This window comes from Platalea leucorodia (assembly GCF_965183815.1).
Source record: "Platalea leucorodia genome assembly, chromosome: 5".
Taxonomy (NCBI): Eukaryota; Metazoa; Chordata; class Aves; order Pelecaniformes; family Threskiornithidae; genus Platalea; species Platalea leucorodia.
The window spans coordinates 51055212-51069399 of NC_138827.1; the positions used below are offsets into that span (position 1 = coordinate 51055212).

Here is a 14188-nt window from a genome sequence, read left to right on the forward strand (position 1 = left end):
TTTCCCTCTAAGCCTTAACAGCAGTTTTGCTACTTTCAAACCAGACAGTTTTCATGGTCCATTACCTTTGATTACAACTCTCTCTACCCGGTTAGTTATAGGTACTAACGACCAATTTCTCAAAGAGACAGCATCAGCACCATCCTGTACTTCAGAGATTTATGAACCTTTAAATTAATGAAAGCACAGGCTAGCACTGATCTTTTATATTGCTCTCCTTATTAACCTAAAGGGTATGCAGTTACAGAAACCCAGGAAAGGACTGACACATTCCCATTAGTTTGTAATGCCAATTTAAGGCTCTCATCCTAAATTTCAAAGCCAAATAGGGGATTAAGACTTAGTGGCATTAAACAGTAGATATGGATCTTGACCCAGAAAGCACTCTGCTCACATAGGACAGCACCTATTACAAAGGCTCAAACAGGGCCAGCTATTAGGGAGGTCTGTCCTCAAAGCAGTCCAGCTGCAGAACAGCTTCTGCAGCGGTCAGAGAAGCCACACCAGCCTTCCTTTTCAAAAGGTCCTTCCTCCGTTTTATCGACACTCCCTGATACTATCTTTACCTGTTTCATCATAGACCTTTTTTTTTCCTGGAAACAAAGACTAACTAAAACAAAAGAAACATGACAACAGCTTTACAGGTAGATCTCCCTGAAAAAAGAAGAAATTAATAAAATCCCTGTTGTTATTTAGTTTAGAGGGACACACTTGGGCACTGCCAGATGACAGCATAAAACTCTCAAGAGAATAGAAGCTTTCCACCGAAAGGTTACAGCAGACAAGGAGTCAGCAGGTATGTCCAGGACCTAGCTAAGGCACTGGTATCTCAGCCAACTATCCTCAAGAACCGGAGCTGCCGTTCAAACCCTCCTAAGCTGGCAGCTACCACAGGCAACTCCTCGCTTCCCAGCTGTGAAGCGTCTGCAACATCCTCCGGTGAAGACGGACCGCAAGAATAAAGTCATAAAATACCAAAAGCTGGAGTTGAACCTCAGTTTCAAGTCATCGGTTGCAATTATGTATCAACAGTTCCGCAATCCAAGCACAGACTTCCTGGTGCTGATTACTGCAGTTTTAATAAGTGCTGAGGCAGTAGATATTTGAGCTGGAGCTAAACACTTCCTAGATTTTCACCTCTCACAGACAGGCTCCGTGCAGTTGTTTCGCCATTTCGGCGCCCTGCAGAGAGCGTGGGCCTGCAGACGCTGTGCTATCCCCTGTGCTCGGATCCGATTCCTCCCAGCGAGCTGCTCTCCTCTGCCTACACAAGCGCACTTGTGGGCTTCTCATCTGGCAGTGAAGGGGCAAAGAAGGACATCACGTAGGTGAGAAAGAAGAGCCTGGCATGGGATTTAAGCTTACTACAGGGTAAATAACTTTTTTCATTCAGAGGAAGATCAATTCAGGTGCAACTTGCAGTCCCTCAGGGATTATCAAGAGATCCCACTCATGAGTACCAACAAGCAGCTGGTGATGATCACAGGCAGATGCAGTAAGCCTCCTAGATCCATCAGGAAACACTAAAACATACTAAAGCATGGTCCTGGTTTGGTTCTAGAAAAATTGAAGGTGCCAGTAATGCTCTGCTACACCTGATATATCAGACTTCATTTTGGCTGGAAATGAAACATATCAAGCACGTGAAGAAAAACGCTCATCAAACCAAAATTTGTGTGAACAGCACAGTTCTAAGAATTGTGCTATTTAAACCTCCTTTCACCCAGATAGCTGCTGGCAACTGCAAGAAGAAATAAAATACACCCAGCTGGCCAATTACATACAATAAAAATGAGAAAAGCCTAACAGCTACTCTTTATGTGGTTTGTCTGGCCTCTTTTTTCCCCTTCCCCCTAACACAGTCAGATGTGCTCTGTCATTTTCCACCATTAAGGTGATCTTGCATTTTGATGAAGCTTTTTCCCCAGGAGACCCTGCGATGAATTGGCCTGTGCACGCTCGAAGATATGTCTGTATCACAGACTGTGGCGTAGTCTAGAGATAGCTGGGATTGAGCAGGTACTGGAAACTAAGAGCTCTGTGAAGACTGAGAATCTTACTGTTAAGACATTAAGGTAAATTAGCACAGATACTGCTCACATGGTTAGAGCACTTCCAGTGCTTCCCCTAGCACCAAAGGACAGCAGTAAGACTAATGAGGCTTGGGACTAAAGCCACATCTATGAGAAGATGTGCCGAATGCTGGAAGGCAAAAAAGAAAGAAACTGAAATAGTAGTAAGCTAACAAATCAAATAACAGGGGTAAGTGCACCAAGGTTAACTAGCTGTGTGCATACCTGCACGCACACGCTTGAAGCATGATTCTACATTTCATCTTTGTCATGTTCCAGATAAAGTTAATTGTTTTAATTGGCATTCAAATGATTCTACGAATAACATCAGCCAGCCAAACCCTTTTCTGCCTGATGCTCTCAGAGCAGCTCCAGCAAGAATAAGGTATCAAGGGAATCATCTTGATTAAAGTCAATTTAAAAGGGCATACAGGGTGGGGATGAACGTGTGAAACAGCCATTTGGAAAGAAAACGATGAGCCATCCAACAAGTTTGAAAACTCTTCTTTTGGGGCTCCCACCTATAGCTGGAACACTGAAATAGCATGCATATTTACATTCAATTTACCAGATTTATCTTACCAGGGAAAGAGGAGCTGGGTCAAAAATAAATAGTTCTGCTTAAGACCACAAAAAGATTTGCTGAACACCCCCCCCATGAACATGGTTTCATAAGCAGTAACCTTTGCAAAGGTTCCCTCTCTATCAGTGAACCCTCCCAATGTTGGTGCTCTCCCAGTTTGGGCTGAGGAGCATCCATGCAGCCTTGCCTTGAGCACTGTAACCCTAACAAAACTGTTTCGCTACATTCAGGAACAAACAAGCAAAGATACCTGAGTATTTCTGTATGTGCAAAAGTATGTATACAGCTGTCTATAGGAAGATTAACAAGCAGCTACCTGCAGTACGAGGATAATGACAGACTGGTACAGACAAGCAGAAGTTGCTTCTGTAAACCTGTGCTCAACAACTATTTGCAGTCAATACTTTATCAGGTCTGCTCTATGAATACACAGTGGTATAAGCATCCCTCTTCCTTGAAGATTAGTGACGCTTGTATACACTTAACTGCTACTGCTCAACTACAGCATTTTTTAAAATTTATTTATTTAAATCAGGTTTGGGACTTACCAATAGTTTGAGCAGCCAAAAACGGGACTTGTAATATAAGGTTTTGGTGGGGTTGATGAGAAAAAGCAACATGAAGCCGTACAAGATGAGTGGATTCACCTGCATAGGGATGTAGGTGAATTGACCATATATACATGCCAGCAGGCTCAGGCACCACAAGACCCCCAGGAAACCAGCAATCTACAGAAAGACAGAAAAAACACGTAGATACCTTATGAAAATATAACCCTGAAACCTACAATGAATTCTCATTATAAGAAAAGGGAGAGCAGTGCTCAATCCTGTAATCTAATCAGACTTCAGCAACTTCCTCTTCTAATTGTGTTAGAACTCCTTGCCAGGAAACGGCGCAGGATTTATCCTCCCGATACACCGCACAGCTCAGCCGCTCCTACAATCTATTCTGTTTACCTCAAAGAGATGTTGATGGGACAAGTTGCTGCGGGGATTGAGTTCAAAGATGAGGACGTGATTCACTCCAGCCTGTCTCCAGCCGTACGTGTTGATACCCAGGAGAAAGAGGAATTCTATCAGGAGAAAGCCACCTCGATAGATTCTCACCAGTGGCCACACATTTGGTCCATCTATAAAAGCCACACCTGGCAAAGACAAAAAGAAAACAACCTCAGTGATAGCACAAGTCATGTCGCAAAGCAAAGCTGCGCTCCACTGCTTTATGCTGGCTCTCAGATGCTCGACTGCACCCCATGAAAACAGGGTACACTCGTATGCACCTGGGTATTGCAGCAAGTGGAGGACTTTTTGCCTAGCCTGTCAGAGGATTTAGGAGTATTCTGGGGAAAATCCACTCTCCAGCTGATGTAGCCGGGTCATTAGCAGCATCTTACGTCCCCTGTCTCACACTACAGGCACAAGGGACAGCACTAGCATAAATTGTGACTACGTGCACTTAAATGTTCTGGTTTAATGGAGATGAAATCCCAACAGACAGATACGCAAATACTTCAGCTCCCCACAAAACAAAGAAGCGCCATTTACAGCATTTAAAACAATGCTGAACTGCGCCTAATCACCGAACTCAATACAACTGTAATGTAATACATAGTCATAGCTAGCACTACAGTTTCTAGCTGCACCCAAACAGAAAACCCAACATAAGGCAGCAATACTGGAAAGCCTGTTGCTTCCTTTGTTCAGCCTTTAGGGTTTTGGAAACAAATCTACTTAATTTCCAACAATGAGCAGCCTTATACAGCAGCAGCTTTCTCTAGCGCAAGCCCCTTCGCAAAATACTGTCCCCTGATTGCCCAATACGAGTTTTATGAGAAAGCTGCAAATAAAAATACAGTAGTTTGTACCCTCGCTTTCAGTTCTACGGAGTGTTTCTCACCCACATGCTTTTCAAGAGGGAAAAAAAGCATCGATGCTGAGAATTTATTCTCACAAACCCTCCTGTCTAAATTACAGCCCCAAGTTTTGCAAACTTTTCTTCAGAGAAAGCTTATCTGTAAGAAGTTTCAGGAGTTTTCAGCATCTGTACTTTATATCACAGGAAATTATGGAAGAACAGTGCAAGGAACAATGACCTAAGAACTGTTGCTTCGAATTTAAAACTTAAATAGATTATCGGATTCAGGCAAAAGACAGTCAAATTTTGGACAGAAATGACAGACACCCTGAAGAAGCTGAAAGAAATGAGTCTTAAATATGGAATTGCAAAAGCATGGATTTCAAATTTTAATCTGAAATGCCTGCAGACAAAACCAAAGGAGGTGCTTCCAAAAAGGATGAAGTAGCCCCAAATATATTCAATAAGAAATGACCAGACAGAATAGGACAGATGTGCTGCGTGCTATTCGAGACAGAATACCCAGACAAAGGTTTATCCTGAGGTGAATACAGTTTAATATGACAGTGTAGCATATGACTTCCATATAGCTAATGCCCGCTAATCTTATTTCTGGACTCTTAGGGTGGTAGAGGACCATAATTGCAGTATGGAACAGCAGCTGGTTCTGGAGAAAAAGCAGATACTGAACAGCACAACGAGCTGAGCTACTGACAACAGAGAAACTGAGAGCATCTCCGTATATTCTCTCCTCTGATACTAAACCCTACCTAGTTTATCTTGAGCAGTATAAAGGCTAGATTTGATTCCCTTTTCATGTTTCCTAATTGAACCATTTTCTTCACTACAGCCGAGCAGTTTGACTGAAGACCCTCAAGGACCCCACCTGCGGGGAAGTGACCAGCAAAGATGTACGAGGTCTCAAGCTGGCGTGACCCAGTCCAGGGCTCTGTACTACAGCCCCGAGGCAAAAAGATCTTCCGTTCAAATACTGTTTCCATTTAAATCCAACACCACAAGCAAAGTCACCTCCTAGAGTCAAGCAGGTATGTGACGCTTGATCAACGGATACCTTCAGCAAGCGCGGGCTCTGAACACGGTGCTCAGAGAGGAAGATGTCCCTGGTGACGAGCCCAATGACACTGCAGCCTAATTCCCAAACGAGAGACAGGGCACTGCTGCAGCAAGAGTCTTGAGATTTTGCATGAAGTCTTACAGGTTTTTGGTTAATAAAACATACGCCCATTTCCATGAACTTTCAGTCTCAAATACACATTGGCCTGGTACCTAGGAAAGCTGATATGGAAACAGTGAAGCCTCAAAATTCACACTCTTTAGGGTGACACTCTCCTGGGATCCACCTGTAGCAGCCTGGACCTCAAGTTATTGTGGACTCATCTCTATAAAAATTTTGCTGTTCTACTTTTAAAATCAGGCAATACAGAAGTGGTTTACTACTAGAAGTCATGTTTTAATGCTGTTTCACAGATTCTACATATACAATGCTAAAATCCTATCTTAGTCAATCAAATCATAAAAGCAATTTAACAAAAGTAGAAAAGAGGTTAGCAAAGTAATATCCAATTAAAAACAAACTCTTTGCAGTTAGAATACAGTTTTTGCCCAGTATCTGAAGTAACGTACAGATATCAGATCATGTCTACTGACACAAACACACCTATTATTCATATTAGGTTAGTAACATCTGCTTTAGAGATATAATCATTTTTATGAATTCATTCTCACAACTGTGTCACTTTTTCATTCTTAATACCGAGAGATAAAGCAAACACAACTGGCTTTAATCGTATTTACATCTCACACAGAGATCAAGCATGTAAGTTACAAAAAAAAAAAAAAAAAAAAACCCCTATGAATAAAGAACAGCTTATACACATTAAATGGACCCTTCACGCAGATGGGTCAACTTTCTGCCTCTACCGTATGAAGACGAAATGGGAAGCAGTGCAAACAGCTTCTCAAACAGAGAAATTTTATCCCAAGAGATGACTGGATCCAATTACAGAAACATCTGATTAAAAATTCTTTTAAGTCAAAAACACAGACATGGGCTTTCCCTAATGCAAGAGCTCATACATAGATTTGTTAAGCCTTTTCCTTTGTACTGCTTAAGCAAGTTACAACACTACTGAAATCACACACACAATTAGTAAAGCCACTTGTGATGAAGCGCTGTATCTAGATCTAGAGTATTAACATAGCTTTTACTCTAATGAGAGTCCAAACTCAGAAGGTGCAAAGCAGAATAAAACCAAGGCCAGAGATATGCAATAATTTATTGTAGCTTTTAAAACAATCTTGCCAAAATCTGCCAACAAGAAAAATTCAATTAATTCCATTAATAGGCACCAGTCACTGAAATCCTAGAAATTTGTACATGAAAATGTCCCAAGTGGCATGGTGCTCACATGGCTCCATGTCTGGTCTCATTCTCTGCAGGGAGTCAGTACCATGCAAAACTTAAGTTCTATGAGCACGTCTGTCAAGGTGGGAGAGGACTGTGCATTCACAGAACAATAACAGAAATCTGCCTTTAAACATGGATGTTGCACCTCCAGAATATCCCTCCAAGAGTAAGGAGCAAACCAGGAGAACAAACCATAATACAAAGTCCAAAATCCATGTATATAACATGAGAAAAACCACAACCTGTTACTGAGCAGAACTAATAATTCAGTACAGCATGATCTGACTCAGGCTGATTTAACCCAGAACGTCCTGACCAGCCCAGTTCAGACCCAGGTCTTCACTAAGTGACCAGAATATATCCAAACCAAGGTATGGCAGCCAGCCGGGTCCAGCCAAGGATACCCACCTGAAAGTATGACAGTGACGTTCAGTGCAATGAACAACCCACAGAACAATCCAACCCTGAATGTAGTCCAGGCTGGTACAGGCTGTGAACAAAGCAATGGTGGAATTAAGGCAGAGTAAATAGGTTATCAAACAAAGTCAGATTAAGTTGCAGAGTACATTTAAAATCAGAGATACAATGTTCTGATCTCTGATCGCACTCTTGCTCTTGAAGTGATTTTTTTTAAACTGAAAACGCTGCATAATATTCTTGCCTATGTTGTTGCTGTGTTGAAACAGAGCTTGGGCACCTCAATGCCCTTTGAAAAATATTCCTGACCATACAAACACTAAGCATATGTTGTTATTAGCACAAATTTCCTTTTACTATTTATCTCATCCCTTCATTACCTTGCCTGCATGCATTAGGAATAGTAAGCAAGCTATTTCCAAATCTTCCGGAACTAAAAAGCAGATTATGTGACCATGTCCCCCTCACAATTTGCAGAGCATGCTCACATCAATTATTTTCACTACTTTGTTGAAATGTTGAATCTAACTTGGCACCTTGACAAGCTGGAGAAGCAGCTTCGCTATATAACTCGATCTCTCACCTGAGCTGCTCCTAAGGGTGGAACACGCAAACGTTTCATAGCCTTCTGTCTGTCTCCATCTTCTAACTCATTGGTCACCACTTCCTAAGGAGATAAAGATATACATCACAGAAGTTCATTCTAACGATAAGCACATGGTACTGTATTAAAACAACAACAACAACAAAAATAGCCATTGATTTTCAAGTCACATTAGAGCCCTGGCTCAATGCTCTTCTAACACATGGTAACAAAGATATGAAAAGCTCACCACACTGCATTAAGTTATTACGCAACACAAGCTAACCCTGCGTAAGCTTTTCAGGGTGAAAAGTTACCAGCTGAAGGAGAACATACCCAAATTTATGTAGGCAGTGCCAGAAATCAGTGGCATTTCAAAATCAATTAATAGTTGCCTTGGTAGTGAATACAAGCTATAGAGAGGGCAAAACATTCTATTAATCAGTAGTGAACAAGAAAACATTGTTTTCTAGTTAAAAGAGGAGCAGTGCCCAGACTAGCATCTTTACCTCTGTTTCGGAGATAAGCTGGTTGATCTTCTTGCAGGTGTAGAAGGGTGCCACCTCCACCTCGGCCACCCGCCATTCTGCCCCCCGCGTCGTCTCCAGGTTCTTGTCATGCTTCTTTAAGATCTTGCGGAAGCCGGTGAAGTTCAGGTTCTGCAAAACAGTTACTGGCTTTTAACCTCGGTCGACTCCCAAGAAAGTTAAATGGTTCTATTTCCAGCACTAGCAAAAAAAGCAATAGTTAATAAGAAGAATCAAAATTATTGCATCTATTGTCAGGAAGTTTTTGAGTTATTACTTTATTAGAAGTAAAAAAACAAACAAACAAACAAAAACAGAAAAAAATGTGGGACTCAAGGGCATAAAAGGAGGTAACTTATTTGCAGGGAACTACCTAAACCTCATATTCCCTGAAAAGCCAAATCACTGCCATTTTCCTCCTTAATGCAGGAAGAGACAACATTCCTGATGAAATCTCAATGAAGATAAATAACCTTTGGACATACTCAAAAACTTGTATGCTTAATGTTATTTCAAGTCATGCTCCCTCTGTCTGGGTGCACCTTACCGCCTATGTCCCAGGTACTGCAACTCAGCAACTGTTCTCTGGATTAGCAGTAGTTGTAATGAGCTCTTAACAAAAATTTAAAGCTGCAGAAAGACTATGTTTTGTCCCAACTCCCACAGTCATTGCCAATCCTTCAAGGTGTTTTCCCTTCTGCAACTAGGCTACTGATTTCCAGTTTCTTTAAACTTTACATTGGTTTCAAATCAAATTCTCCAGATAAGTGCATTATAGAAGGGAAATCCTTGTACAACAGAAAATTTGTGGATGTTTTAAATGCTGCAGATTAAATCCAGCCAAATGCATCCCAGAACGGCATCCTTTTCTACAGAGTACATTGCACAATGACTGCAAAACTAGTTAAGGCTTGCAGACATGGGAGATATAACTCTCTAGTCTGGCCAAATAAGCACACAGTGCTGCATTAAAACATGAAATAATGGTTGATTTCCAAGTTATATATGAGCCCTGACCCCACACCCTTCTAATGCACAGTAACTAAGACAGGCAAAGCCCATCACACTGCAGGCAATTGCTGTGACAAGACGCATTTGAAATCCTCCATTATACATAAAATGCCAGTCGAAAGACTCAACATTTCATTCAAGCAACAGCAGGAACGCAGCCAGACCAGGGCAAAATTCACTTCTAAAAAGCTTAGAGAGTAGCTTGGAAAGAAAAACAGAGAAAACGGCAAAATCCAATGCCCCGGGGAGAGGCACCAACTACTCACTGAAATTATTTTCAATCTAATTATGCTTAGAGTGATTTAATACCAGACCCATACCGTTTAGGTGGGGAAATGAGGCTAGGGAGACAGGAGCAGGAAGCCAATGCATTAATGATCTGCATTATTGCAGACAAGAGACTTTAATTACTTTCTATTGGAAAAGCCAGCATTCCACCCCAGGGAGAACAGATCACTATTTCAGAAATTTGAAATTAAAAAGATGCAACAAAATTATTATTTTGGTCAGAGATTTTTCAATAGCCTGAACTAACATCACTTTATCTGCCACATGTGCAATCACAGCCTGACTCCGGTGCGCCTTGGCAGGTCGGTCACAGGTACACCAGACACCCTAGAGCCTCTCCACTGGCGTTTCATCCTCTGGCTGCAAAAATTCTGCAATCCCCAAAAGTGCACGATAAAAACACCGTTGGTTACAGTGCTACTTCTGACAAGGAACGTGCAGTGATGAAACTGTTAAACAAAACAGTCAAACATCGTTTACGCAGTCAGAAGTTTTGTGTTTCTTGCTATTCGTGATGCTTTTATTTGGCAAGGAGCTTTCTCCGAGCCTGACTTCCATTTCTGCTGGATACTAATCGAATCCGTTGAAGCAAATCAACTAATGGTATGTTTTGTCATTAAAGGTGACAAAAACCAAACAGTGCAACTTACGCAATAATATTATGCAGGATCAAGTAGGATCAAAGAGTGGACTCAAAAATCCTTGCTCATATACAAGTGTATCAGGAAATGCACCAGCAAGGTAAATGCACAGCAGTTTAATAAGACTGATTCAGCCTCCATTATTTGCCCTGTGAGTGTACTCTATTATATATAAGTATATAGTATATACTTAATTTCTCAAGATTTGTTTGTTCTAAACCACAGTATTTCAAATAAATAGATTTATTTATGTATGTACATACTCTAGAATTATATATTACTGTTAACAATAAGTTACTTTTATCCTAAGTTTAATCATTGGTAAGTTAAAAAAGCAACAGCTGCCCTGGAGACAAGTTATAGTTTTGCTTGATGTTTGGTTTGTATACCTTAGGAATGAACACATGCAACTTTTGCTCTTGCTTCAGTCCTAACAGACTGAGGAATTTATCTCCTCCATGAAGGCCTCACCTACGTCATCTTCCCACCAGGTTACTGTTTTCCCTCTCTGAAACTGCAAGACCTCAAATATTCCTAGTTCTTATATTCCAAGCTCAGAAGTGATTAAGAGTAGTACTCTGGGATTTGGGTTTATGTTTGGTGTGGTACTTGTATTCCTTGTCCTCAACTTCAAAACCAGTTTGAACTAATTTTTCTCATTCTCTCTTTGAAGTTACATTGTAGAAAGAAGCTCTGCTCCTTTCGGAAACTGCGAAAGCTATCAAATCCAGATGGGTATTACATCAATATTTAGTATACATATGAAGGACCTGGATTTGTGGTAGCAAAAATGTAAGCGTGCAAGATGCCTTTCTTCACTGATGCAGAGTAGGAAAAGATTTTTCAAAGGAATGACCTATGTCATCCTGTATTTAAATTCTTCATCATGCCTCAGAAGTGATTTTTGTAACCAACAGTAAAAGCTTTCTTTTTTTAAAAGAGTGAAGAAATCACAGCAGGTAATACTGCTTCGCTCCATACCTGAAAAGCAAAGGATACTCTACCTTTCCCAGGATTTTGAACCAGAAACTCTCTCTAGCAGTTAAAGGGCTTTATTGAGAAAGCCATAAATAGTTTCTGCAATGCGTGTTCAGGACTCACGGAGGGGTGTCTGTTCAACCAATGAAAATAAGTAGTTACAATGTTTGTAAGAGGTGGTCTGAACAATACAAGTTGGACTAAGATTTTCCAACCTGGAAACCCAGTATTAAAGCAAAGTAATTCCAGTTGAGGCATCTGGAGTGAGTAAGTGTTAGCAGCCTATGTACATATGCTCAAGGACACATCATCATTTTAGGAGAGGTACAAACACTCAGAATTTGGAAAAATTAAGTTCTGTCCATACTGCAGAGTGGTATTCAAGTAATTCTTATGGTGAATTTTGTTTAGTAAAATTCTCAAGTACAACGCTGGTAAAGTTCTAAATAGAGATGTAGCAAATTTAAGTTAAAGAATTTAAGTTCAAACATTCTTATTTAACAAGCTGAAAACCCCCAAAATAAGACATTAAAAAGCATTTCAGAGTATTTAACACCAAAAGAGCTAGCCTAGCAAAAAAAGATCTTAACAGTTTCAGATTTTTGTTTCAAGATTTTTGGAACGAAATCAGCATCTGCAATATTTACCGTGCCCTTTCATGCCAGAAATCCAAGTACAACTAAAGATTTGTTTTTTCATACTTCAAGGCAAACGAGCCTGTATCCTACAGAATTAAAAACATTTTTTTTTTTAAATGGATGTTTTAACAAGAAATTCTGATATAGCAAGGTCACAGTCACTACCATGGTAACGCCAAGAGGAAACAGTACGTCAGTATTTCAAGTTTCACTACAAATATTAGATAAAAGAGCTTCTTCCCCAACTTGCCAGCTCCAGCCCTGCACAGAACAACACACTACAGAAAGAGGCCCCGAAGTGACTTTGTGCCCTGACCATGCCTGGGCCAAGGGTGCTGGGGCCAGCCAGCCCAGAAAAGGAAGAAGGAGGAAGGTTCTTCTGCAGGTCAGCTTAGCATTTCTAGCTCAGTAAAAAGCAACAAGACGTACGCTGCCAGCTGCTAGGCGTCTGCCTTTTCTTTAGAAATGTTTAGGGACCCCAAAATAAAAAAAAGAAATAAAAAAAAAAGAAAAGAAATAAAAAACTGGCTTGAACGAGGCAACTCAAGGATACACAAAGCACAGAGACGTTTACACACAGGACTTTGTAAAACCACCTCTTTTTGCAGGTACCTGATAGTTCTGTAGTAAGATGAGGCTGAGGTAGAGCTCGCTGAAGGCCAATTTCAGATCTTTGATATTCCTATGCTGGACACGCTCTTCGTGAGACAGATGGAAGACGGGCTTTCTGCGCCGCTGCAGCGTGGAAGCCCCGCTGGCTTCTTTCTGTGCATCCAAAGTTGACTGTAACTCAGTCCGAAGAGTAGTAAACCTGCGCTGAGCTTCTGCAAGCTTTTCTGTTAGCAAGGAAAGGGAAAAGTCAGATGAGAGGATAGCAACTTGCCTACTGAGCCCATAAAAACCACAATATCTTTTCCTCAAATAACGTGCCTGTAGGTAAAACACACTGCATTGAATAATCTACTGCATGGCCTTCCCCCACTAAGCATTGAATTCAACAACTCTGCATATTTCTCTTTTATGAAGCTCCTTCTCGTTAAAGGTTTTAATCCACTCCTATGTAAAATATACAGGTTATAAAAAAAAAAGCCATCATGTCAGTCAGGTCTTAATTAATATAGTCAAAATCAAGGGGTTGTCCCTTCAGCACAGACTAAAGCAGCATTAGACATGAACTCAGACCTCTCGACTTCCACCCCAGATCTGATTTCTAGAGGATGCTCGTTCCAGGACTGCACGAATACCTGTTATGGATGGAAGAAGCCCAACCTGCGCAGCTGCTGCCTGCACCTATGGGCTATAAACCCGCAGGGGGACGCAGAGTCAGGCCTCCCCGCGCTGGCAGCGCTGTAGCTGGAGGCAGCCAGGCAGATAGGGTCTCATCCAAATACCAAAGCAGTGACCACACGTCTACTCTGTGCGCAAAGGAAAGCTGCTCGCCTTTCTCAAATGAAGCAAATGCACAAAAAGCATTAGGAAAAAAACCCGTTAGACAATATTATGAAACTTGACAATTAGTAAGCAAAGCACTTTTCATATCTGTGCACCCACTACTGACTACATGTTTACTATCTTTTTATATGACAGTAAGGAAATCAAAGAAAAAAAAAAAAACAAAACACGCTTCAAATGTGACGCTGAATTTTGTTGCTCAGAGAGCAACGCAACCCCTCTGCCAAGCTGCCGGTGACAGACAAACACAGCTTCTGCTTTGATCAGGAGTTACAACACTACTTGCTGCCGTACATGATCCGCTGTAATAATTTATCCCTCTTTTCCCCAGTTTAAGCTCACGCAGGTTAGAAGCATTGCCTCGTTATTTACTGATTAAAGGGATAGTCAACCTGAATTTAAATATCAATTTGATGTGTTTTCAGAAGAAGTCAGTCTCTCTTCCTCACGTCTCAAGTATGAAACAGGTGTTCCTTTAAACATGCTGCTTTATGTGCTTTCAGAAAACAATCTTTTTGGCTAAATAACAACCTTTTTATGCTAAAGCCAGCATAACTGACACCATTATCTTTCTCTTTGTTCTGTACACCTCATTCCTCCCAGGCTTTTCCCCACCACCACGGCTTCAGTCAGAGCTTTGGCATCTCTGTCGACAAGCAGCGCCGCAGACCCCGGGTGCTGGTGCTGCCCAGGAAGACGCTGGGCAGGTTCAC

General features: G+C 41.2%; 1 protein-coding gene across 4 annotated transcripts in view; it reads right to left on the reverse strand.

The window, feature by feature from the left end:
* The window catches only part of XPR1 (xenotropic and polytropic retrovirus receptor 1), a 117346-nt gene that overhangs the window by 24390 nt on the left and 78768 nt on the right, over positions 1-14188 (reverse strand). For all 4 annotated transcript variants that reach the window (XM_082313331.1, XM_082313333.1, XM_082313332.1 and 1 more), the window contains exons 4-9: positions 12636-12859; positions 8450-8599; positions 7941-8024; positions 7349-7430; positions 3615-3802; positions 3204-3383 (exon numbers count right to left, since the gene is read on the reverse strand). In XM_082313331.1, coding sequence (XP_082169457.1) covers positions 3204-3383; positions 3615-3802; positions 7349-7430; positions 7941-8024; positions 8450-8599; positions 12636-12859 — 908 coding nt within the window. The remainder of the gene's footprint in view (positions 1-3203; positions 3384-3614; positions 3803-7348; positions 7431-7940; positions 8025-8449; positions 8600-12635; positions 12860-14188) is intronic.